Source organism: Bufo bufo, chromosome 2 (genome assembly GCF_905171765.1).
Source record: "Bufo bufo chromosome 2, aBufBuf1.1, whole genome shotgun sequence".
In the NCBI taxonomy this organism is placed as follows: Eukaryota; Metazoa; Chordata; class Amphibia; order Anura; family Bufonidae; genus Bufo; species Bufo bufo.
In genome coordinates, this window is record NC_053390.1 from 217,548,841 (window position 1) to 217,573,077 (window position 24,237).

Here is a 24,237-nt window from a genome sequence, read left to right on the forward strand (position 1 = left end):
CCATGCGGAAGGAATGTCCTGTGATCCAGAGAGGACCGACCCCTGAACCTGTCAACTAAACCCGAATGTACCTAAGAAAGGCCGCGGTGGTTAGCCGTGCATTGCCTAGTTCGAGTACGGGAGAACATGCCGCTTGGACTAAATACTACGCAGCCAAGCCTCCAAGGCCTGCACCAGACACCATCTGCTGTCCGTGGGAAAGTATCTGACCGCCACCGATTCCCCCGGCCGTGACGTCTTGGGCGAGGCCAAGGTGAGGACATAGATGGACCCGCGCCGGATGAGCTGACCTTTCCGCAAGCACCCAGCCGGCGTATTGGTGCCCATGAGCTCGCCTGACCTGAGGAATCCATGGAAGGCCAGGTGCAAGGCTGTTTCTACCAGAGTGCTAACCTGCGGCCCTAACGGTTTACCCTGCAGTTTGTCTGTCACGGCCTGAACAAGCTACTGGTAAATGGCTGACTCACATATCGTTTCACAACAGACACCTTGCGCAAACCCTTCAACGCCACTTTGATCGGGTGGGCGGAGAAGAGTGACGGTAGGTCTGGATGTAGCATGTACCAATGGTGCTGAATACCTGCCAGGTATAGTTAACAGTGCTATAGGACAGGTTTAATTGAGAGTGGCAAAACCCCGACGAAGCCCAATAGGTGAGTGATAGGCCCCTAGGTGTTCTCATATCTCTGAAACAGGCGCCAAGCTGTCTTGTAAGCCCTCAGAGTATTACTGGCCAAGGAATTGGCCATCAGTCTCTTAGCTATGGTGAGATGAGAGACTAGTCCCAGCGCAGCTGGGCCTGGTGAGGAATTTTTTTTTTTTTTTTTCATGCGTGAGAGACTCTAATGGCGGAGTCATGTGTGTAAACCTAAAGCGGAGAAGCCATGCGCGAGAGACTAATGGCGGAGCCATGCGTGAGAGACTAATGGCGGAGTCATATGTGTAAAACTAAAACGGAGAAGCCCAGCGTGAGAGACTCAGATGGCGGAGTCATATGTGTAACCTAAAACGGAGAAGCCATGCGTGAGGGCCTCTAATGGCGGAGTCATACAGTACAGACCAAAAGTTTGGACACACCTTCTCATTCAAAGAGTTTTCTTTATTTTCATGACTATGAAGGCATCAAAACTATGAATTAACACATGTGGAATTATATACATAACAAACAAGTGTGAAACAACTGAAAATATGTCATATTCTAGGTTCTTCAAAGTAGCCACCTTTTGCTTTGATTACTACTTTGCACACTCTTGGCATTCTCTTGATGAGCTTCAAGAGGTAGTCCCCTGAAATGGTCTTCCAACAGTCTTGAAGGAGTTCCCAGAGATGCTTAGCACTTGTTGGCCCTTTTGCCTTCACTCTGCTGTCCAGCTCACCCCAAACCATCTCGATTGGGTTCAGGTCCGGTGACTGTGGAGGCCAGGTCATTTGGCGCAGCACCCCATCACTCTCCTTCATGGTCAAATAGCCCTTACTTTTAATGTTTTCCCAATTTTACGGCTGACTGACTGACCTTCATTTCTTAAAGTAATGATGGCCACTCGTTTTTCTTTACTTAGCTGCTTTTTTCTTGACATAATACAAATTCTAACAGTCTATTCAGTAGGACTATCAGCTGTGTATCCACCTGACTTCTTCTCAACGCAACTGATGGTCCTAACCCCATTTATAAGGCAAGAAATCCCACTTATTAAACCTGACAGGGCACACCTGTGAAATGAAAACCATTTCAGGGGACTACCTCTTGAAGCTCATCAAGAGAATGCCAAGAGTGTGCAAAGCAGTAATCAAAGCAAAAGGTGGCTACTTTGAAGAACCTAGAATATGACATATTTTCAGTTGTTTCACACTTGTTTGTTATGTATATTATTCCACATGTGTTAATTCATAGTTTTGATGCCTTCAGTGTGAATCTACAATTTTCATAGTCATGAAAATAAAGAAAACTCTTTGAATGAGAAGGTGTGTCCAAACTTTTGGTCTGTACTGTATGTGTAAACCTAAAAACGGAGAAGCCATGCGTGAGAGATTCTAATGGCGGAGTCATATGTGTAACCTAAAACGGAGAAGCCATGCGTGAGAGACTCTAATGGCGGAGTCATTTGTGTAACCTAAAACGGGGAAGCCATGCGTGAGAGACTCTAATGGCGGAGTCATTTGTGTAACCTAAAACGGGGAAGCCATGCGTGAGAGATTCTAATGGCGGAGTCATATGTGTAACCTAAAACGGAGAAGCCATGCGTGAAAGACTCTAATGGCGGAGTCATTTGTGTAACCTAAAACGGGGAAGCCATTCGTGAGAGACTCTAATGGCGGAGTCATTTGTGTAACCTAAAACGGGGAAGCCATGCGTGAGAGACTCTAATGGCGGAGACATATGTGTAACCTAAAACGGAGAAGCCATGCGTGAGAGACTCTAATGGCTGAGTCATATGTGTAACCTAAAACGGAGAAGCCATGCGTGAGAGACTCTAATGGCTGAGTCATATGTGTAACCTAAAACGGAGAAGCCATGCGTGAGAGACTCTAATGGCGGAGTCGTATGTGTAAAACTAACACGGAGAAGCCATGCGTGAGAGGCTCAGATGGCGGAGTCATATGTGTAAACCTAAAACGGAGAAGCCATGCGTGAGAGACTCTAATGGCGGAGTCATAAGTGTAAACCTAAAACGGAGAAGCCATGCGTGAGAGACTCTAATGGCGGAGTCATATGTGTAAACCTAAAACGGAGAAGCCATGCGTGAGAGACTCTAATGGCGGAGTCATATGTGTAACCTAAAACGGAGAAGCCATGCGTGAGAGATTCTAATGGCGGAGTCATATGTGTAACCTAAAACGGAGAAGCCATGCGTGAGAGACTCTAATGGCGGAGTCGTATGTGTAAAACTAACACGGAGAAGCCATGCGTGAGAGGCTCTAATGGCGGAGTCATATGTGTAAACCTAAAACGGAGAAGCCATGCGTGAGAGACTCTAATGGCGGAGTCGTATGTGTAAAACTAACACGGAGAAGCCATGCGTGAGAGGCTCTAATGGCGGAGTCATATGTGTAAACCTAAAACGGAGAAGCCATGCGTGAGAGACTCTAATGGCGGAGTCGAATGTGTAAAACTAACACGGAGAAGCCATGCGTGAGAGGCTCAGATGGCGGAGTCATATGTGTAAACCTAAAACGGAGAAGCCATGCGTGAGAGACTCAAAATTATTATTTATTTTTTTATTTTTTTTAAACTATAAACCACTTAACCACCTCGGGACCGCCGAACGCAGCGACGCGTCCTGGAGGTGGTTGATTGATTCCTCCTGGACGCGCCGGCGCGTCCTCTCGCGAGACGCGAGATTTCGGTCACAGCCGGCCCACGCATGCGCATCGCGAGCCGGCAAAAGTTCGAGGAGTATTGCATCAGCAACCTGCCAGCCAATGATCGTTGCTGGCAGGTTGCTGATTTTTAAAAAACCGAATCACAAGCCATATAACAGATCATATTAGTAAATATAAGGTGTTAAATGGCTTGTCTGCTCCTCTGCTGGTCCTTTTCGTCGGTTGGATCCAGCAGAGGAGCAGACAGAACTGTGAGTACCCACCAAACACTGCCCTTAGCCCCAGATCACCTTCCATCACCCCCATCATCCAAATTAACCCCTTGATCGCCCCCTGTCAATCACTTAGTGAAAGACAAAAAGTGATCAGTGTAAACTGTCACTTTTTTTTTTCACTAGTATTGGCTGTTAGGTTTTAGGATTAGTTTAGGCCCCTTGGTTAGGTAGTTAGCGTCAGTTAGCGCCCACCGCACCGCAGTCACTTTTATTCGCTGATTAGCGTATCGCTAATCAGCATTTGTACTTTTATAGTATTTGTAAGTGATCAAAACTGATCACAGTCAGATCTATAATAGTATTAGTGTCACCTTAGCTCGCCCTCCACCCAAAACGCAGTGTTTGCCCGATCAGGCCTGATCGGTCGCCCACACGTGCGTTCACCCACGCCCGCCCCACCGCAGTGACAAAAAAATTATTTTTTTTTGATCACTGCACATTCACTTTACAAGCGCTGCGGCGATGAAAAAAATCAGTTTTGATATTTTTTATCAACCGCAGCGGCCTCCGGTACTTCACTAGCCTCCCCTTTGTAAGACAGGTTTGCTTTTTTTCTTGGGTAGTCTCAGGGAATACCCCTAAATTTAGTAGTCCAAATGTCAAACAGGGGGTATTCTTCTGAAGAGGCCTACAGGATTCTGACCCAGTCGGATGAGGAATGGGAACCCTCATCTGACGAATCTAGCGGGTCAGAATATGAACCTGTAGAAAGCAGTGGCTCTCTGACCCAAAGTTCGGACGAGGAGGTGGAGGTCCCTGATAGAACCAGGCGTACCAGGCCCCGTGTCGCTAGACCACAGGTTGTGCAGGATCCGTTTCAAGGGCAGCAGAGTGGGGCTGGCGCTGTCGGATCACGTGGTGAGGCATACACCAGCAGCGCAGCCCTTCCTGGACCTAGTACCAGCACTGCCGTACAACCTGGTGAAGTGGCGAGCACCAGAAGGGCAGTTGAAGCTGGTACGGTGGCACGTGCAGTAGTTACCCCGTCGCAGCCACCGCGCAGACAGGCCCGTAGAGCCCCTAGAGTCCCTGAGGTGCTGGCAAACCCTGATTGGCAGTCACCAACTTCAGCTGCACCTGTAGTTCCCCCTTTCACCGCCCAGTCTGGAGTTCGGGTTGAGACAGCTCAGATCGGTTCGGCCCTGGGATTTTTTGAGCTGTTCTTGACTGCGGAGCTCTTGGACTTGTCGTGGCAGAAACAAATCGGTATGCCACTCAATTTATATCCGCCAACCCGGGAAGCTTTTATGCCCAGCCTTTCCGGTGGAAACCAGTCCAAGTTTCCGAAATTAAAATTTTTCTGGGCCTTCTCCTCAACATGGGTCTAACTAAAAAGCATGAATTGCGGTCATATTGGTCCACGAACCCGATTCATCACATGCCCATGTTCTCTGCTGCTATGTCCAGGACACGTTTTGAGACCATCCTGCGTTTCCTGCACTTTAGCGACAACAGCACCTCTCGTCCCAGAGGCAACCCAGCTTTTGACCGCCTCCACAAAATTCGGCCCCTCATAGACCACTTCAACCAGAAATTTGCAGATTTGTATACCCCCGAGCTGCATAGACGAGTCCCTAATACATTTTACCGGGCGCCTTGGCTTCAAACAATACATCCCAAGCAAGCGTGCCCGGTATGGGGTCAAATTGTATAAGCTCTGTGAAAGGGCCACAGGCTATACCCACAAATTTCGGATCTATGAGGGAAAAGATCAGACCCTGGAGCCGGTCGGTTGCCCTGACTACCTGGGGAGCAGTGGGAAGACAGTCTGGGACTTGGTGTCACCCTTATTTGGCAAGGGGTACCATCTTTATGTGGACAATTTTTACACAAGTGTGCCCCTCTTCAGGCATTTGCTCCTAGAACAGGTTGGCGCCTGTGGCACCGTGCGACCTAGTCGCGTGGGCTTCCCCCAACGGCTCGTTACCACCCGTCTTGCAAGGGGGGAGAGGGCTGCCTTGTGTAACCAAGAACTGCTCGCGGTGAAATGGAGAGACAAGCGTGACGTTTACATGCTCTCCTCCATTCACGCAGACACGACAATCCAAATTGAAAGGGCAACCCGTGTCATTGAAAAGCCCCTCTCAGTCCACGACTATAATTTGCTCATGGGAGGGGTGGACTTAAATGACCAGATGTTGGCTCCCTATTTAGTTTCCCGACGCACCAGACGCTGGTATAAGAAGGTGTCTGTATATTTAATTCAATTGGCTGCCTATAATAGTTTTGTTCTCTACAGTAAGGCTGGGAGAACACGATCCTTCCTCAAATTTCAGGAAGAGATCATCGAGAACCTCCTGTATCCAGGAGGTTCCGTGGCCCCAACCACCAGTGTAGTTAGCCGTCTACACGAGCGACATTTCCCCAGTGTCGTTCCTGGTACCTCAACCCAACCGCCACCCCGAAAAAAATGTTGTGTCTGTAGCAGGAGTGGAATAAGGCGTGACACCCGCTATTTCTGTCCTGACTGTCCTGACCACCCTGCCCTATGCTTAGGAGAGTGTTTCCGGAAGTACCACACACAGGTACACTTAGCATAGGGATTGCATCTCACAGGACAGGCACACAGGGCTATTAGGGCCCTTACACTCACAGCTACTGCAAACCTCTCCTTTCACCTGGGATAAAGTGCATAATGTACTTCGCCACATCTTTGGGCGATTTGCGCTTTGCACATTGTCCCATGGGGAAGGAGAGGTTTGTTCTATAAAGGTAAAAAAAAAAAAAAAAAAAACACCGGTAAGTATAAAAGTTAACGTTCAGTTCAATAAAGTTTATATGTTATGTTCAAAAGTTATTATAAAGTTAATAAATTTATTGCGTTGCGGCCTGGTTTTTTCTTTTTTGTTTTGTTTTTTTTACCTTCCAGGTGGACCAACCGATCGACTAGCTGCAGCACTGATGTGCATTCTGACAGAAGCATTGCGCTGCTGTCAGATTACACACAAGTCGGTGTATGCGGCGCTGCAAGACGAGATTTCTCCTCTGCAGTAAAAGCAACGTTTGCCGAGGCATATGAGCTGAGGAGGCGGCGGTGTTCATATACTTTGGCAAACACTTTGTATATAAAAAAAAATAAAAAATCCCGGCAATGATTTATTCATTCACATCGATTGATGTGAATGGAGAAATCGGGTTTGCCAGGGCATACGAGCTAAGTGGGTATGGATGTTGGGCGGAGCTCCTATGTCCTGGCAGACGCCTTTCCCCTCCTTTTTTTTTTTTTTTGGCAGAGATTTTTTCATCCACATTGATTGATGCGAATGAAGAAATCTGTGCCGTTCATTTTTTCTTTCAGCCCAGAGGCTGAACGGAAAAAAAAAATCTCATTACCCGTATGCTCAATATAAGGAGAATAGCAGAAACTCCTAATGCTGGGCATACATGTAATGATTGCGGAGACCCTCAAATGCCAGGGCAGTACAAACACCCCACAAATAACACCATTTTGGAAAGAAGACACCCCAAAGTATTCGCTGAGGGGCATATTGAGTCCATGAAAGATTGAAATTTTTGTCCCAAGTTAGTGGAAAGGGAGACTTTGTGCGAAAAAAAAAAAAAAAATATCAATTTCCGCTAATTTGTGCCAAAAAAAAAAAAAATTCTAGGAACTCGCCATGCCCCTCATTGAATACCCTGGGGTGTCTTCTTTCCAAAATGGGGTCACATGTGGGGTATTTATACTGCCCTGGCATTTTAGGGGCCCCAAAGCGTGAGAAGAAGTCTGGTATCCAAATGTCTAAAAATGCCCTCCTAAAAGGAATGTGGGCCCCTTTGCGCATCTAGGCTGCAAAAAAGTGTCACACATGTGGTATCTCCGTACTCAGGAGAAGTTGGGCAATGTGTTTTGGGGTGTCATTTTACATATACCCATGCTGGGTGAGATAAAAATCTTGGTCAAATGCCAACTTTGTATAAAAAAAATAGGAAAAGTTGTCTTTTGCCAAGATATTTCTCTCACCCAGCATGGGTATATGTAAAATGACACCCCAAAACACATTGCCCAACTTCTCCTGAGTACGGAGATACCACATGTGTGACACTTTTTTGCAGCCTAGGTGGGCAAAGGGGCCCACATTCCAAAGAGCACCTTTCGGATTTCACCGGCCATTTTTTACAGATTTTGATTTCAAACTCCTTACCACACATTTGGGCCCCTAGAATGCCAGGGCAGTATAACTACCCCACAAGTGACCCCATTTTGGAAAGAAGACACCCCAAGGTATTCGCTGATGGGCATAGTGAGCTCATAGAAGTTTTTATTTTTTGTCACAAGTTAGTGGAATATGAGACTTTGTAAGAAAAAAAATAAAAAAAATCATCATTTTCCGCTAACTTGTGACAAAAAATAAAAAGTTCTTTGAACTCACTATGTCCATCAGCGAATACCTTAGGGTGTCTACTTTCCGAAATGGGGTCATTTGTGGGGTGTTTGTACTGTCTGGGCATTGTAGAACCTCAGGAAACATGACAGGTGCTCAGAAAGTCAGAGCTGCTTCAAAAAGCGGAAATTCACATTTTTGTACCATAGTTTGTAAACGTTATAACTTTTACCCAAACCATTTTTTTTTTTATCAAAGACATGTAGAACAATAAAATTTAGAGAAAAATTTATATATGGATGTCGTTTTTTTTGCAAAATTTTACAACTGAAAGTGAAAAATGTCATTTTTTTGCAAAAAAATCGTTAAATTTCGATTAATAACAAAAAAAGTAAAAATGTCAGCAGCAATGAAATACCACCAAATGAAAGCTCTATTAGTGAGAAGAAAAGGAGGTAAAATTCATTTGGGTGGTAAGTTGCATGACCAAGCAATAAACGGTTAAAGTAGTGTAGGTCAGAAGTGTAAAAAGTGGCCTGGTCATTAAAGAGGACCTTTCACTACTGTACAAACTAAAAACTAACTATATCAGTGGGCAGAGCGGCGCCCAGGGGTCCCCCTGCACTTACTAGTATGTCTGGGCGCCGCTCCGTTCGCCCGGTATAGGCTCTGGTGTCTGCGCTCCCTCTGACTGATTTTTTGTATGAGGCGTGTCCCTTGCTGCAGCGCTGGCCAATCGCAGCGCACAGCTATAGCCTGGCTATGAGCTGTGCGCTGCGATTGGCCAGCGCTGCAGCAAAGGACACGCCTCATACAAAAAATCAGTCAGAGGGAGCGCAGACACCGGAGCCTATACCGGGCGAACGGAGCGGCGCCCAGACATACTAGTAAGTGCAGGGGGACCCCTGGGCGCCGCTCTGCCCACTGATATAGTTCGTTTTTAGTTTGTACAGTAGTGAAAGGTCCTCTTTAAGGGTGTTTAAGCTAAGGGGGCCGAGGTGGTTAAAGGGCTTCTGTCAGCCCACTAAACAGTTTTTTTTTTTTGTTTAATAATAATCCCTACACTGCGATCTCTGCATACATAAGTAAAATAATAATTTTCGTTCAGTAGAATTTGATAAAACGCTATTTTTATAATATGTAAATTACCTTGCTACCAGCAAGTAGGGCGGCTACTTGCTGGTAGCAGCCGCATCCTCTGATCCTAATGACGCCCCCTCCACATTGTGATTGACAGGGCCAGGGAACGGAATCGTTCTATGCTGGCCCTGCCTGTTTTCATTCAATATCTGGCGCCTGTGCCGCGGCCGTACCTATCTTCAATCTGCGCAGGCGCACTGAGAGGCGGCCACTCACTCGGCCGCTCGCTCCTCAATGTGCCTGCGCCGGGTGTAGATGTGACGTCATCGGCGCAGGCGCATTGAGGATGGAGCGGCCGAGTGAGTGGCCGCCTCTCAGTGCGCCTGCGCAGATTGAAGATAGGTAAGGCCGCGGCACAGGCGCCAGATATTGAATGAAAACAGGCAGGAGTGAGTGGCCGTCTCTCAGTGCGCCTGCGCAGATTGAAGATAGGTACGGCCGCGGCGCAGGTGCCAGATATTGAATGAAAACAGGCAGGGCCAGCAGAGAACGATTGCGTTCCCTGGCCCTGTCAATCACAATGCGGAGGGGGCGTCATTAGGGTCGGAGGATGCGGCTGCTACCAGCAAGTAGCCGCCCTACTTGCTGGTAGCAAGGTAATTTACATATTATAAAAATAGCGTTTTATCAAATTCTACTGAACGAAAATTATTATTTTACTTATGTATGCAGAGCTCGCAGTGTAGGGATTATTATTAAACAAAAAAAAACAAAAACGGTTTAGTGGGCTGACAGAAGCCCTTTAAGCAGCTCCCGTATGGGCACAGCTCTGAGTACCAGCATGAAGAGCATGGTATAACGCAGATCACCTGCACGGCTTAACTAACATCCTGTGCCTAAATAACCCCCTTGGAACCTTATGTACGGCCGGCAGCAGGAAGCCAGCCACCGCCTATGATCTGCTCCCCCTGACCGAGCCTAGTACTCCTTCCCCTGATCCCTGCCTACCTAACGGCACGGCGGCCCGTGCCAGACTTTATTGAAGATGAGGAGCCTTTACCCCCAGACGCTGCTCCCTGGCAGAATGCACCAGTGAGGGGGAGCCACCCTCCTCAGCTAGGGCCGACCCACCGCCGGCTGGACACTCGTACCGCGTGGGGAGCAGCGCCACTCCCTGGAAAATGTGCACCGGATCAGAGGGAGCCCTTCCTTTACCGTGGGCCCCGGCCCCCGCTGGTTTGAATCGTGTGCCGCGTGAGGAGCCGCACAGCTCCCTGGCATTGTGCGCCGGTGCGGGAGTGCCCCCCCCCCTCACCTAGGGGCTGGTTATTGTGACTGGAACCCGCTGGGAGACTGAAGCCTGACCGGACCTACCTGTGACCGTGAAGGATGACCTCCCAGGCCGTGGCTGACCCGCGTGCGTAGTCGTGACGCAACTACCCGTAGATGCCCACCCAGTGCCTGTAGTCAACGGGAGTGCGACCGAGTCTGTGGATGTGACCGACTAGCCCCTGTAGTCGTGAGGGGACCCTACATCGAGAGTAGCAGTAACGGACCATCGCCTGTAGACGTGGTAGTATTACCTCACGAGTCTGTTGACATGAGACTAATGCCTGCAGTCGTGGCAGGCCTATATAATGAGTCTGTAGTCGTAACAGATTTGTGCCTGCAGTCGTGGCAGGGCTTTAGAGCGGGTTTGTAGTCATGACAGACTGATGCCTGCAGTCGTGGCAGGGCTTTATAACGAGTCTGTAGTCGTGACAGACTAAATGCCTGCAGTCGTGGCAGGGCTTTATAACGAGTCTGTAGTCGTGACAGACCTGGCAAACAAAATTTATATCTATATTTTTTATTTATTTTTTCAAACTTCCCACCAAAGGCCACGACTGTAGGCGCCACCCTGCAAGACATGAGCCAGTGGCCTGAGCATTGATAGGCCACCATACCCAGTCCCCCAAGCCCACGCAGGAGTAAAAAGGGGGGGTGGCCCACGCATGCGCACCACACCTGACTCACCTGGCGGCCATAACAGCCACAAACCCCACCGTATCGCAAAGTAGCCAACCACCTGTGGACCTGAATAAACCAGGACAGACATGTGAGTGAGCGAACCCCGGCTGAGTGACCCTTCACCCGCGCAACCGCTCCACCTAGCTAACCACCGGCTTATCGCGGCTGCGCCCGAAACCGACCCACTGACTCCCGACGTACTGTATGGGCTATGAGCGGCCAGGCTGCGTGCGCAAGGCGTAGTGGCCATCCCCCTTCCTTGAACCCGCTTTTATTTAATACTAACAATTTTTTTTATTTTTTTTATCAACTGACGCCTGCCTTAGTGCCTAGCCACTGGTGCTGAGCAAGGAGCCCAGTACCTGGACTGCAGTACCAGCATGGCCTGTAGGTGTCGCCCTCTCTCAGACCAGGACCTGCTAGAGCGCCGAAGGGCAGTGAGCCGTACTGTGGAGCCGATGGCCGGCGTGACCGATGCGCTGCGCGCGATGGTATGAGAGCGGGCGTGTGACTCGCCGCAGCGGAGCCACAGGTGAGGGGTGACCGAGGAGGCTGTTGTATAGTTTAGCCTGGGGAACGCTGCATGTGGGAGCGGGGTGCCTGGAGCGGATCAGAAGTGCGGGCAGTCACAGGTGCGGCTGGGGACCGGCGGGCACGCCCGGCAGCATAACATGACATAAATAACGAGACGGGTGTGCAGCCACCCGGCCTACCTATTCTCCGCAGCGATGAGCCCGATGCCGCCGACCACACGAACTAACAATGAGACGCGACTTCTCTGGAACGGATAGCCAACCCACGAGCCGATTCGAAAGCATTCGAACCGACAAGTGGGGGCAGGAGAGCCAGGTTTAAATAATTAAAGCCCCGCCTCCCCTCACACAAACACGGCACTCTTAATTGCCTACCACTTATAATCACCAAAAATAATAAATAAATAAATACGGTTATTGTTAAAAATTTAATTTAAACAATAGCTAATTTCCTGGCAGAAATTATTTTGCTGTGGATTTTGTGGCAGAAATTTCCGCGACTGAAAAACAGTTCCGTTCTTTTGAGGAGCCAACCACATGGATTTCTGCAAGCCCCATTCAGGTCAATGTTACAGATTTTCAGTCGTAGAATATACTACAACAAACTCTGCAGCGTGCGAAGACTGTTTTCATTCTTCCGTATAATCTGTCCAAATTCAAAGCTTTAACCACCTCCGGACCGCCTAACGCAGGATCGCGTTCCGGAGGTGGCAGCCCTGCGCACAGTCACGCATATATGCGTCATCTCGCGAGACGCGAGATTTCCTGTGAACGCGCGCACACAGGCGCGCGCGCTCACAGGAACGGAAGGTAAGAGAGTTGATCTCCAGCCTGCCAGCGGCGATCGTTCGCTGGCAGGCTGGAGATGTGTTTTTTTTTAACCCTAACAGGTATATTAGACGCTGTTTTGATAACAGCGTCTAATATACCTGCTACCTGGTCCTCTGGTGGTCCCCTTTGTTTGGATCGACCACCAGAGGACACAGGTAGCTCAGTAAAGTCCCACCAAGCACCACTACACTACACTACACCCCCCCCCCGTCACTTATTAACCCCTTATTAGCCCCTGATCACCCCATATAGACTCCCTGATCACCCCCCTGTCATTGATTAGCCCCCTGTCATTGATCAACCCCCTGTAAAGCTCCATTCAGACGTCCGCATGATTTTTACGGATCCACTGATAGATGGATCGGATCCGCAAAACGCATCCGGACATCTGAATGAAGCCCTACAGGGGCGTGATCAATGACTGTGGTTATCACCCCATATAGACTCCCTGATCACCCCCCTGTCATTGATTACACCCCTGTCATTGATTACCCCCCTGTAAAGCTCCATTCAGACGTCCGCATGATTTTTACGGATCCACTGATAGATGGATCGGATCCGCAAAACGCATCCGGACGTCTGAATGAAGCCTTACAGGGGCATGATCAATGACTGTGGTGATCACCCCATATAGACTCCCTGATCACCCCCCTGTAAAGCTCCATTCAGATGTCCGCATGATTTTTACGGATGCACTGATAGATGGATCCGATCCGCAAAACGCATCCGGACGTCTGAATGAAGCCTTACAGGGGCATGATCAATGACTGTGGTGATCACCCCATATAGACTCCCTGATCACCCCCCTGTCATTGATTACACCCCTGTCATTGATTACCCCCCTGTAAAGCTCCATTCAGACGTCCGCATGATTTTTACGGATCCACTGATAGATGGATCGGATCCGCAAAACGCATCCGGACGTCTGAATGAAGCCTTACAGGGGCATGATCAATGACTGTGGTGATCACCCCATATAGACTCCCTGATCACCCCCCTGTAAAGCTCCATTCAGATGTCCGCATGATTTTTACGGATGCACTGATAGATGGATCCGATCCGCAAAACGCATCCGGACGTCTGAATGAAGCCTTACAGGGGCATGATCAATGACTGTGGTGATCACCCCATATAGACTCCCTGATCACCCCCCTGTAAAGCTCCATTCAGATGTCCGCATGATTTTTACGGATGCACTGATAGATGGATCCGATCCGCAAAACGCATCCGGACGTCTGAATGAAGCCTTACAGGAGCATGATCAATGACTGTGGTGATCACCCCATATAGACTCCCTGATCACCCCCCTGTAAAGCTCCATTCAGATGTCCGCATGATTTTTACGGATGCACTGATAGATGGATCCGATCCGCAAAACGCATCCGGACGTCTGAATGAAGCCTTACAGGGGCATGATCAATGACTGTGGTGATCACCCCATATAGACTCCCTGATCACCCCCCCTGTAAAGCTCCATTCAGATGTCCGCATGATTTTTACGGATGCACTGATAGATGGATCGGATCCGCAAAACGCATCCGGACGTCTGAATGAAGCCTTACAGGGGCGTGATCAATGACTGTGGTGATCACCCCATATAGACTCCCTGATCACCCCCCTGTCATTGATTACACCCCTGTCATTGATTACCCCCCTGTAAAGCTCCATTCAGACGTCCGCATGATTTTTACGGATCCACTGATAGATGGATCGGATCCGCAAAACGCATCCGGACGTCTGAATGAAGCCTTACAGGGGCATGATCAATGACTGTGGTGATCACCCCATATAGACTCCCTGATCACCCCCCTGTCATTGATCAACCCCCTGTAAAGCTCCATTCAGATGTCCGCATGATTTTTACGGATGCACTGATAGATGGATCGGATCCGCAAAACGCATCCGGACGTCTGAATGAAGCCTTACAGGGGCATGATCAATGACTGTGGTTATCACCCCATATAGACTCCCTGATCACCCCCCTGTCATTGATCACCCCCCCTGTCATTGATCACCCCCCCTGTCATTGATCACCCCCCCTGTCATTGATCACCCCTCTGTAAGGCTCCATTCAGACATTTTTTTGGCCCAAGTTAGCGGAATTTTTTTTTTTTTTTCTTACAAAGTCTCATATTCCACTAACTTGTGTCAAAAAATAAAATCTCACATGAACTCACCATACCCCTCACGGAATCCAAATGCGTAAAATTTTTTAGACATTTATATTCCAGACTTCTTCTCACGCTTTAGGGCCCCTAGAATGCCAGGGCAGTATAAATACCCCACATGTGACCCCATTTCGGAAAGAAGACACCCCCAGGTATTCCGTGAGGGGCATATTGAGTCCATGAAAGATTGAAATTTTTGTCCCAAGTTAGCGGAACGGGAGACTTTGTGAGAAAAAAATTAAAAATATCAATTTCCGCTAACTTGTGCCAAAAAAAAATTTTTTCTATGAACTCGCCATGCCCCTCATTGAATACCTTGGGGTGTCTTCTTTCCAAAATGGGGTCACATGTGGGGTATTTATACTGCCCTGGCATTCTAGGGGCCCCAAAGCGTGAGAAGAAGTCTGGTATCCAAATGTCTAAAAAGGCCCTCCTAAAAGGAATTTGGGCACCTTTGCGCATCTAGGCTGCAAAAAAGTGTCACACATCTGGTATCGCCGTACTCAGGAGAAGTTGGGGAATGTGTTTTGGGGTGTCATTTTACATATACCCATGCTGGGTGAGAGAAATATCTTGGTCAAATGCCAACTTTGTATAAAAAAATGGGAAAAGTTGTCTTTTGCCAAGATATTTCTCTCACCCAGCAAGGGTATATGTAAAATGACACCCCAAAACACATTCCCCAACTTCTCCTGAATACGGCGATACCACATGTGTGACACTTTTTTGCAGCCTAGGTGGGCAAAGGGGCCCATATTCCAAAGAGCACCTTTAGGATTTCACAGGTCATTTACCTACTTACCACACATTAGGGCCCCTGGAAAATGCCAGGGCAGTATAACTACCCCACAAGTGACCCCATTTTGGAAAGAAGACACCCCAAGGTATTCCGAGAGGGGCATGGCGAGTTCCTAGAATTTTTTATTTTTTGTCACAAGTTAGTGGAAAATGCTGATTTTTTTTTTTTTTTTTTTTTCATACAAAGTCTCATATTCCACTAACTTGTGACAAAAAATAAAAACTTCCATGAACTCACTATGCCCATCAGCGAATACCTTGGGGTGTCTTCTTTCCAAAATGGGGTCACTTGTGGGGTAGTTATACTGCCCTGGCATTCTAGTGGCCCAAATGTGTGGTAAGGAGTTTGAAATCAAATTCTGTAATAAATGACCTGTGAAATCCGAAAGGTGCTCTTTGGAATATGGGCACCTTTGCGCATCTAGGCTGCAAAAAAGTGTCACACATCTGGTATCGCCGTACTCAGGAGAAGTTGGGGAATGTGTTTTGGGGTGTCATTTTACATATACCCATGCTGGGTGAGAGAAATATCTTGGTCAAATGCCAACTTTGTATAAAAAAATGGGAAAAGTTGTCTTTTGCCAAGATATTTCTCTCACCCAGCAAGGGTATATGTAAAATGACACCCCAAAACACATTCCCCAACTTCTCCTGAATACGGCGATACCACATGTGTGACACTTTTTTGCAGCCTAGGTGGGCAAAGGGGCCCATATTCCAAAGAGCACCTTTAGGATTTCACAGGTCATTTACCTACTTACCACACATTAGGGCCCCTGGAAAATGCCAGGGCAGTATAACTACCCCACAAGTGACCCCATTTTGGAAAGAAGACACCCCAAGGTATTCCGTGAGGGGCATGGCGAGTTCCTAGAATTTTTTATTTTTTGTCACAAGTTAGTGGAAAATGCTGATTTTTTTTTTTTTTTTTTTTTTCATACAAAGTCTCATATTCCACTAACTTGTGACAAAAAATAAAAACTTCCATGAACTCACTATGCCCATCAGCGAATACCTTGGGGTGTCTTCTTTCCAAAATGGGGTCACTTGTGGGGTAGTTATACTGCCCTGGCATTCTAGTGGCCCAAATGTGTGGTAAGGAGTTTGAAATCAAATTCTGTAATAAATGACCTGTGAAATCCGAAAGGTGCTCTTTGGAATATGGGCCCCTTTGCCCACCTAGGCTGCAAAAAAGTGTCACACATCTGGTATCTCCGTACTCAGGAGAAGGTGGGGAATGTGTTTTGGGGTGTCATTTTACATATACCCCTGCTGGGTGAGAGAAATATCTTGGCAAAAGACAACTTTTCCCATTTTTTTATACAAAGTTGGCATTTGACCAAGATATTTCTCTCACCCAGCATGGGTATATGTAAAAAGACACCCCAAAACACATTCCCCAACTTCTACTGAATACGGAGATACCAGATGTGTGACACTTTTTTGCAGCCTAGGTGGGCAAAGGGGCCCATATTCCAAAGAGCACCTTTCGGATTTCACTCGTCATTTTTTGCAGAATTTGATTTCAAACTCCTTACCACACATTTGGGCCCCTAGAATGCCAGGGCAGTATAACTACCCCACAAGTGACCCCATTTTGGAAAGAAGAGACCCCAAGGTATTCGCTGATGGGCATAGTGAGTTCATGGAAGTTTTTATTTTTTGTCACAAGTTAGTGGAATATGAGACTTTGTATGAAAAAAAAAAAAAAAAAAAAAATCATCATTTTCCACTAACTTGTGACAAAAAATAAAAAATTCTAGGAACTTGCCATGCCCCTCACGAAATACCTTGGGGTGTCTTCTTTCCAAAATGGGGTCACTTGTGGGGTAGTTATACTGCCCTGGCATTCTAGGGGCCCAAATGTGTGGTAAGGAGTTTGAAATCAAATTCTGTAAAAAATGACCAGTGAAATCCGAAAGGTGCTCTTTGGAATATGGGCCCCTTTGCCCACCTAGGCTGCAAAAAAGTGTCACACATCTGGTATTGCCGTACTCAGGAGAAGGTGGGGAATGTGTTTTGGGGTGTCTTTTTACATATACCCATGCTGGGTGAGAGAAATATCTTGGCAAAAGACAACTTTTCCCATTTTTTTATACAAAGTTGGCATTTGACCAAGATATTTATCTCACCCAGCATGGGTATATGTAAAAAGACACCCCAAAACACATTCCTCAACTTCTCCTGAATACAGAGATACCAGATGTGTGACACTTTTTTGCAGCCTAGGTGGGCAAAGGGGCCCATATTCCAAAGAGCACCTTTCGGATTTCACTCGTCATTTTTTACAGAATTTGATTTCAAACTCCTTACCACACATTTGGGCCCCTAGAATGCCAGGGCAGTATAACTACCCCACAAGTGACCCCATTTTGGAAAGAAGAGACCCCAAGGTATTTCGTGATGGGCATAGTGAGTTCATAGAAGTTTTTATTTTTTGTCACAAGTTAGTGGAATATGAGACTTTGTAAGGAAAAAAAATAAAAAATAAAAAATCATCATTTTCCGCTAACTTGTGACAAAAAATAAAAAGTTCTATGAACTCACTATGCCCATCAGCGAATACCTTAGGGTGTGTACTTTCCGAAATGGGGTCATTTGTGGGGTGTTTGTACTGTCTGGCCATTGTAGAACCTCAGGAAACATGACAGGTGCTCAGAAAGTCAGAGCTGCTTCAAAAAGCGGAAATTCACATTTTTGTACCATAGTTTGTAAACGCTATAACTTTTACCCAAACCATTTTTTTTTTTACCCAAACATTTTTTTTTTATCAAAGACATGTAGAACTATAAATTTAGAGCAAAATTTCTATATGGATCTCGTTTTTTTTGCAAAATTTTACAACTGAAAGTGAAAAATGTCATTTTTTTGCAAAAAAATCGTTAAATTTCGATTAATAACAAAAAAAGTAAAAATGTCAGCAGCAATGAAATACCACCAAATGAAAGCTCTATTAGTGAGAAGAAAAGGAGGTAAAATTCATTTGGGTGGTAAGTTGCATGACCGAGCAATAAACGGTGAAAGTAGTGTAGGTCAGAAGTGTAAAAAGTGGCCTGGTCTTTCAGGGTGTTTAAGCACTGGGGGCTGAGGTGGTTAAAAAAGCACATATTCTGCACATATTCTTTAGAAACTATCATTAGCCGCCAAACAGTGTGATGATAACCTGCAGAAGAATCGTGTTGGAAAGTCCCGTCCATAATATTATATTATGGAATTACACACTGATCAGCCATAAAGTTCCCGGGGCCTGCACCTGACCAGGACATGCTGCATCGGATCGGACCAAAAATATGGTCGTGTGCATGAGGCCTAAGGCTAATTTCACACAACCTTGTTCAGTCCGGGTAAGGCCCCTTTCACACGGGTGAGATTTCCACGCGGGTGCAATGCGCGAGGTGAACGCATTGCACCCGCACTGAATCCGGACCCATTCATTTCTATGGGGCTGTGCACATGAGCGGTGATTTTCACGCATCACTTGTGCGTTGCGTGAAAATCGCAGCATGCTCTATATTGCGCATTTTCCACACAACGCAGGCCCCATAGAAGTGAATGGGGCTGCGTAAAAATCGCAAGCAAGTGCAGATGCGGTGCGATTTTCACGCACGGTTGCTAGGAGACAATCGGGATGGAGACCCGATCATTATCATTATTACCCAATAATAGCATTCTTAATACAGAATGCATAGTAAAACAGTGCTGGAGGGGTTAAAAAAAAAAATATTATAATTTAACTCACCTTAATCCACTTGATCACGCAGCCCGGCTTCTCTTCTGTCTTCATCTTTGCTGTGTGCAGGAGAAGGACATGTAGTGACGTCACTGCGCTCATCACATGGTCCATCACCATGGTAAAAGATCATGTGATGGACCATGTGATAAGTGCAGTGACGTCATCAAAGGTCCTATTCCTCAAAGAAGAAGACAGAAGAGATGCCAGCTGCGCGAACAAGTGGATTAAGGTGAGTTAAATTATTGTTAATTTTTTTTAACCCCTCCAGCGCTATTGTACTATGCATTCTGCGTTAAGAATGCTATTATTTCCCCTTATAACCATGTTATAAGGGGAAATAATACAATCTGTAAATTGGTTGTCAGACGTGGAGACAACACCAATCCCACCGATTCTGTGAAGAAGTTCGGGTTTGGGTACCAAACCTGCCGATTTTTCTCACGCGCGTGCAAAACGCATTACAATGTTTTGCACTCGTGTGGAAAAATCGCACATGTTCCCGCAACGCACCCGCATCTTTTTCCGCAACGCCCGCGTGAAACCGGCCTAAGACGCTCCGTGTGATGGCCACATTTCCTGGTCTGAACGCTGCTCTTCTGACCTGAGCTTACAGCATCATAGTGACTTACAATGCTGCGAGTTCCTGCCTGACCGCGAGGCTACTGTACTGTACTCACCGCAAAAAAGGTGTTCTGCAACACCGAACAACGTCCCCCACAATGCCTGGACCCGCGATACTGACAAAACTTACCTGGTCCCCAACACACGTTTCCTTCTGGATCGTTCCACTCCTGTCCACAGGGTGCCTGTGGTATTGCAACCCTGCCACGTTCAGTTCAGTGGAGACGAGCTGCAATACCAGACACAACCTATTGACAGTTTTTGGAAGGAAGCCATGTTTTTCTAATTATGGACAATCCATCTAAATAGCTGTGAGCTGCAACCAGACAACAGATTATATATATAATGAATTTATCATTTACGGTGCTCTTGTAAGGTAGCGCCAAGTTTAGGAAATGTCACAGTTAGGCCTCATGCACACGACCGTTGTTTGGGTCCGCATCCGAGCCGCCGTTTTGGCGGCTCGGATGCGGACCCATTCACTTCAATGGGGCCGCAAAAGATGCGGACAGCACTCCCGTGTGCTGTCCGCATCCGTGGTTCCGTTAAAAAAAATATAACATGTCCTATTCTTGTCCGCGCTTTGCGGACAAGAATAGGCATTTACATTGCCGGCGCCCATTCCGCAAATTGCGGAAGGCAACACGGGCGGCTTCCGTTTTTTACAGATCCGCGGTTTGCGGACCGCAAAAAACGGCACGGTCGTGTGCATGAGGCCTTAGGTGTATGCCTATGTCTGTAAAAGTACAGCAAGAGGTTGTCAGACGTGGAGACTTTTCTATGACTTTTGGAAAAAGTTGCAAATAGTAAATGTGCCTTCAAACAGTTCTAAACGCAAAATTCTTCCTAAAACACAGACAACTTGGAAAAGTGGCAAATTATGAAGTAAGGCTGAGTTCACATCAGCGTTCACCCTTTACGTTCTCCTGTTCCTATAACGGACACAAATGACGGATTCGCACATAACTGAGCCTACCGACCCCATAGACTATAATGGGGTCCGTTAGGTTTCCGCTCAGAGGAAGATTTTTGAAGTGGAGACAAAAATCCTGCATGCACGACTTTTGTCTCCGCTGAACGCTGATGTGAACTCAGCCTAAGGCCTCTTGCACACGACTGTATGTATTTTGCGGTCCGCAAAAAATGGATCTGCAAAAAAATACAGATGATGTCCGTGTGCATTCCGTATTTTGCGGAACGGAACAGCTGGCCCCTAATAGAACAGTACTATCCTTGTCCGTAATGCGGACAATGATAGGGCATGTTCTATTTTCTTGAGGAACAGACCTACACGGAAACGGAATGAACACGGAGTAACTTTTTTTTTTTTTTTGCAGACCCATTGAAATTAATGGTTCTGCATACAGTTTGCAAAAAAAAAAAAAGGAAGAGACACGGAAAGAAAATACCTTCGTGTGCATGAGCCACAAGTGGGTGAATGCCACAGAATATTGAGCAAAAACACGTGACAAATAACCGCCAAAAAACAGGCGCACCTAGAATGATAAATATCATGCACACGATCATGTTTTTTGTCCACATCTTTTGCGGCCTGGATGCGGACCCATTCACTTCAATGGTGTGCTGTCCGCATCCGTATGTCTGTTCTGCAACCGGAACATGTCTTATTATTGTCCAGGTTACGGACAAGGATAGGACTGTTCTATTATGGGCCGGACGTTCTGTTCCGCAAAATGTGGGACGCACACGGCTGGTATCCGTGTTTTGCGGACACCAACAATGACAAAGGCTGGTGTTTTGCGGACACCAACAATGACAAAGGCTGGGTACATAAACCCTAATCCATAGAAAAACATAAAAGTGTGTTTACACTGGCATACATCACCCCTAGGGTCCCATGTTGAAGCCTCATGCACACCGCCGTGTCTGTCGGTATAACAGATCTGCAAAATACGGATCCCTTTCATGTGCCTTCCAGATCTAACTCACTCCCTTCACAGAAATGGTTATTCTTCTCCGCAGTATAGACAGGAGACATGTAGAATTTGCCCACACGTAGGGATGAGCGAACTTGTGTTTTCAAGTTCGGCATACAAGGTTCGGGTTATCTAAGAAGTCCGTTATGGAATGGAGTTCGCTCATCCCTACCCACACGGATCCACAAAAAACATGGATGTGTGCAAGGCCCCATAGAAAGGGTGAGTGTGCTAGCCGCAGATCTCACGGATGGAATTGTATACTGCATGGTATATGTTTACTGGACGGTATACGTAGTGCAGTCTACTGCGCTACCACATACAGCCGAATAAAGCCCTATAGATCTCTAGGCATCTGTCTGGAAAACGGGACCCGCCGGAATTCGCTTTCTCGCCGCATTCACTAAACAGACAGTGAAAGGTCTGAGGTGGACATACCCTTTAAAAAATAAAAATGAAACATTCATAATTTGTGACCACAGACACCATGAACGGGGCATATTTTTGGCACAACCCATTTACTGGTCGTGTTCTAGGTGAAATCACTGGGCAGATGAATTGATGCATTGACCTACTGTAGAAATAAAGTGAAAAACTTCTGTACACAACCCCCCACTGCCTCAATCTACTGTGGGCACCTGACATCCTAAGACTTCCCATAGAGGTAAGGGATACAACCTGGCACTGCTCAGTATTGCCCGGCGGGCACTGCTATCTGCAGCCACCTTCTCCCAGGTCATAAAGCCTCTTCCTAGGGGACAATGGTGTGACAAACAACAGGGTGCAGGGACAGCGGGATTAGTCCCTGAGCGGTCCAGGCGCAGAAGATGTGCTGAGCACAAGCCACCAGCAGTGGTTCCAGCAGAAACTTCATGTGACCACTGCTGGTGCAGGGTTCCTCCAAGTAGATGTGAGGCCATGACCCTGCCTGCTGGTGGACTCCTTCTTCCTCACCTTCTGGTGCTTCTTCTCCTTCTCTATCCTGTCCATCCGCTCCAGCCTCAGTCTGTCCAGCTCCAGCCTCAGCTCCTCCATCTCTGGGTTAATGTTATTCCTACTGACCAGGACCTCCAGGATCTCCAGCACCCGCACAACTTTAGGCATCAGCCGGCTGATGGCCTCGCAGCCATACTGGTCAATGACTCTCTCAAACTCCTGTCCCACTGCTGAGGCGATGTCGTAAACATCCATGACTGTCAGCTCGGCCACATTCTTCTCCAGGGCTGAGGTCCCCTCCATGACTTCTTCCCCTCTCCTTCCTGCCCTCCACACAGCAGCCGCCTCCCGTGTAGTGGCCTCTCCCCCGGCAGACAGCTCGCCCTCCTCACTCCATAGCCTCTGGAGCCCAGGCTAGTCCCGGCCTTCTGGGCTGGAAGGAATCCTGCCAGTGCCGAGCAACTCTGCGCCCAGCACGCGATTCGGTTAGATGACACCAGAGGGCGCTACTGCGCATGTCCAAGCTGGCAGCAAAGTTAACTCATTCACTGACCAAAGGCTTACGTGACTTGTAGGGTCCTGGAAATCCCAAATCGTCTTCAATAGGATATGTTTGTGCCACCAGTGGTAATGTCATTGGTTTGCATTGCTTAACCCCTTCTACCCCAGGCCTATTTCACCTTCCTGCCCAGGCCTCTTTTTGCAAATCTGACATGTGTCACTTTATGCGGTAATAACTTTGGAATGGTTATACTTATCTCACCGATTCTGCGTCTGTTTTCTGGTGACACATTGTACTTCATGTTAGCAGGAAATTTGGATCAACATTTTTTCCATTATTTTTTTTTTTTAAAGTTCAAAATTTACAACAAAATTTGGAAAAGTTCACAATTTTCTAAATATGAATTTCTCTTCTTTTAAGACCGATAGTTATACCTTATAGCCATAGACCTTACAGGGAAATTTCTTGGTGGGCCAATGCCCAGGGGGCTGCTTGAGCCCTCCTCACTGCCGGCCAGTGGAAGTTTTTGGGGATGTATTTTGTGATGGACTGTGGTATTAGGCTCTGTTGGGGTGGTATAATGTGCCACAATATGGACCCGACTACAAAATAGGGCCACTTTTAGTATCTTTTCCAGGTCCACTTTAAGTTCCCAGTCCACCCCTGTCAATCAACATTTCCCATATGTGTACTTTATGTTGGCATCATTTTGTAAATGTCATTTTATTTTATTTTTTAGGACATTAGAAGGCTTAGAATTTTAGAAGCAATTTTTCACATTTTTCAGGAAATTTTCCAAAACCGTTTTTTTAAGCAACAAAAAATAGATGGCTCGCCTAAATCAAGAAATGGATATAAATAAAAAATTATAATAATAATGTTTTAAATATAATAATCTTAATATATCAGCACAATATTGTTGAGCTCCTGCACCTATCTGGTGCATACAGATGCAGGGAAAATGTATGTTATATAATAATGGTCAAGTGCTCAAAACAAATATTTGCAAATGTATTTTTAATATATTTAAAGGGAGTCTGTCACCAGCATTTCACTTTTTTAACCCTTCCCATAGCTCCCTAGCATGCTTACAGTTAATAAAAACGTTACCTCTGGCATCAATCCTGGACTTATAGAACCATCAAAAACGATCTTTTTAAGATAATGAGG

At 46.8% G+C, this 24,237-nt stretch overlaps 1 protein-coding gene across 2 annotated transcripts in view; it reads right to left on the bottom strand.

Annotated features, from left to right (window-relative positions):
- RILPL1 (Rab interacting lysosomal protein like 1) overlaps positions 1 to 23,034 on the bottom strand; it is an 85,973-nt gene extending 62,939 nt beyond the window's left edge. For both annotated transcript variants that reach the window (XM_040416206.1, XM_040416207.1), the window contains exon 1: positions 22,584 to 23,034. In XM_040416206.1, coding sequence (XP_040272140.1) covers positions 22,584 to 22,868 — 285 coding nt within the window. In that variant the 5' untranslated portion in view covers positions 22,869 to 23,034. The remainder of the gene's footprint in view (positions 1 to 22,583) is intronic.
- Positions 23,035 to 24,237: the final 1,203 nt, after the last annotated feature.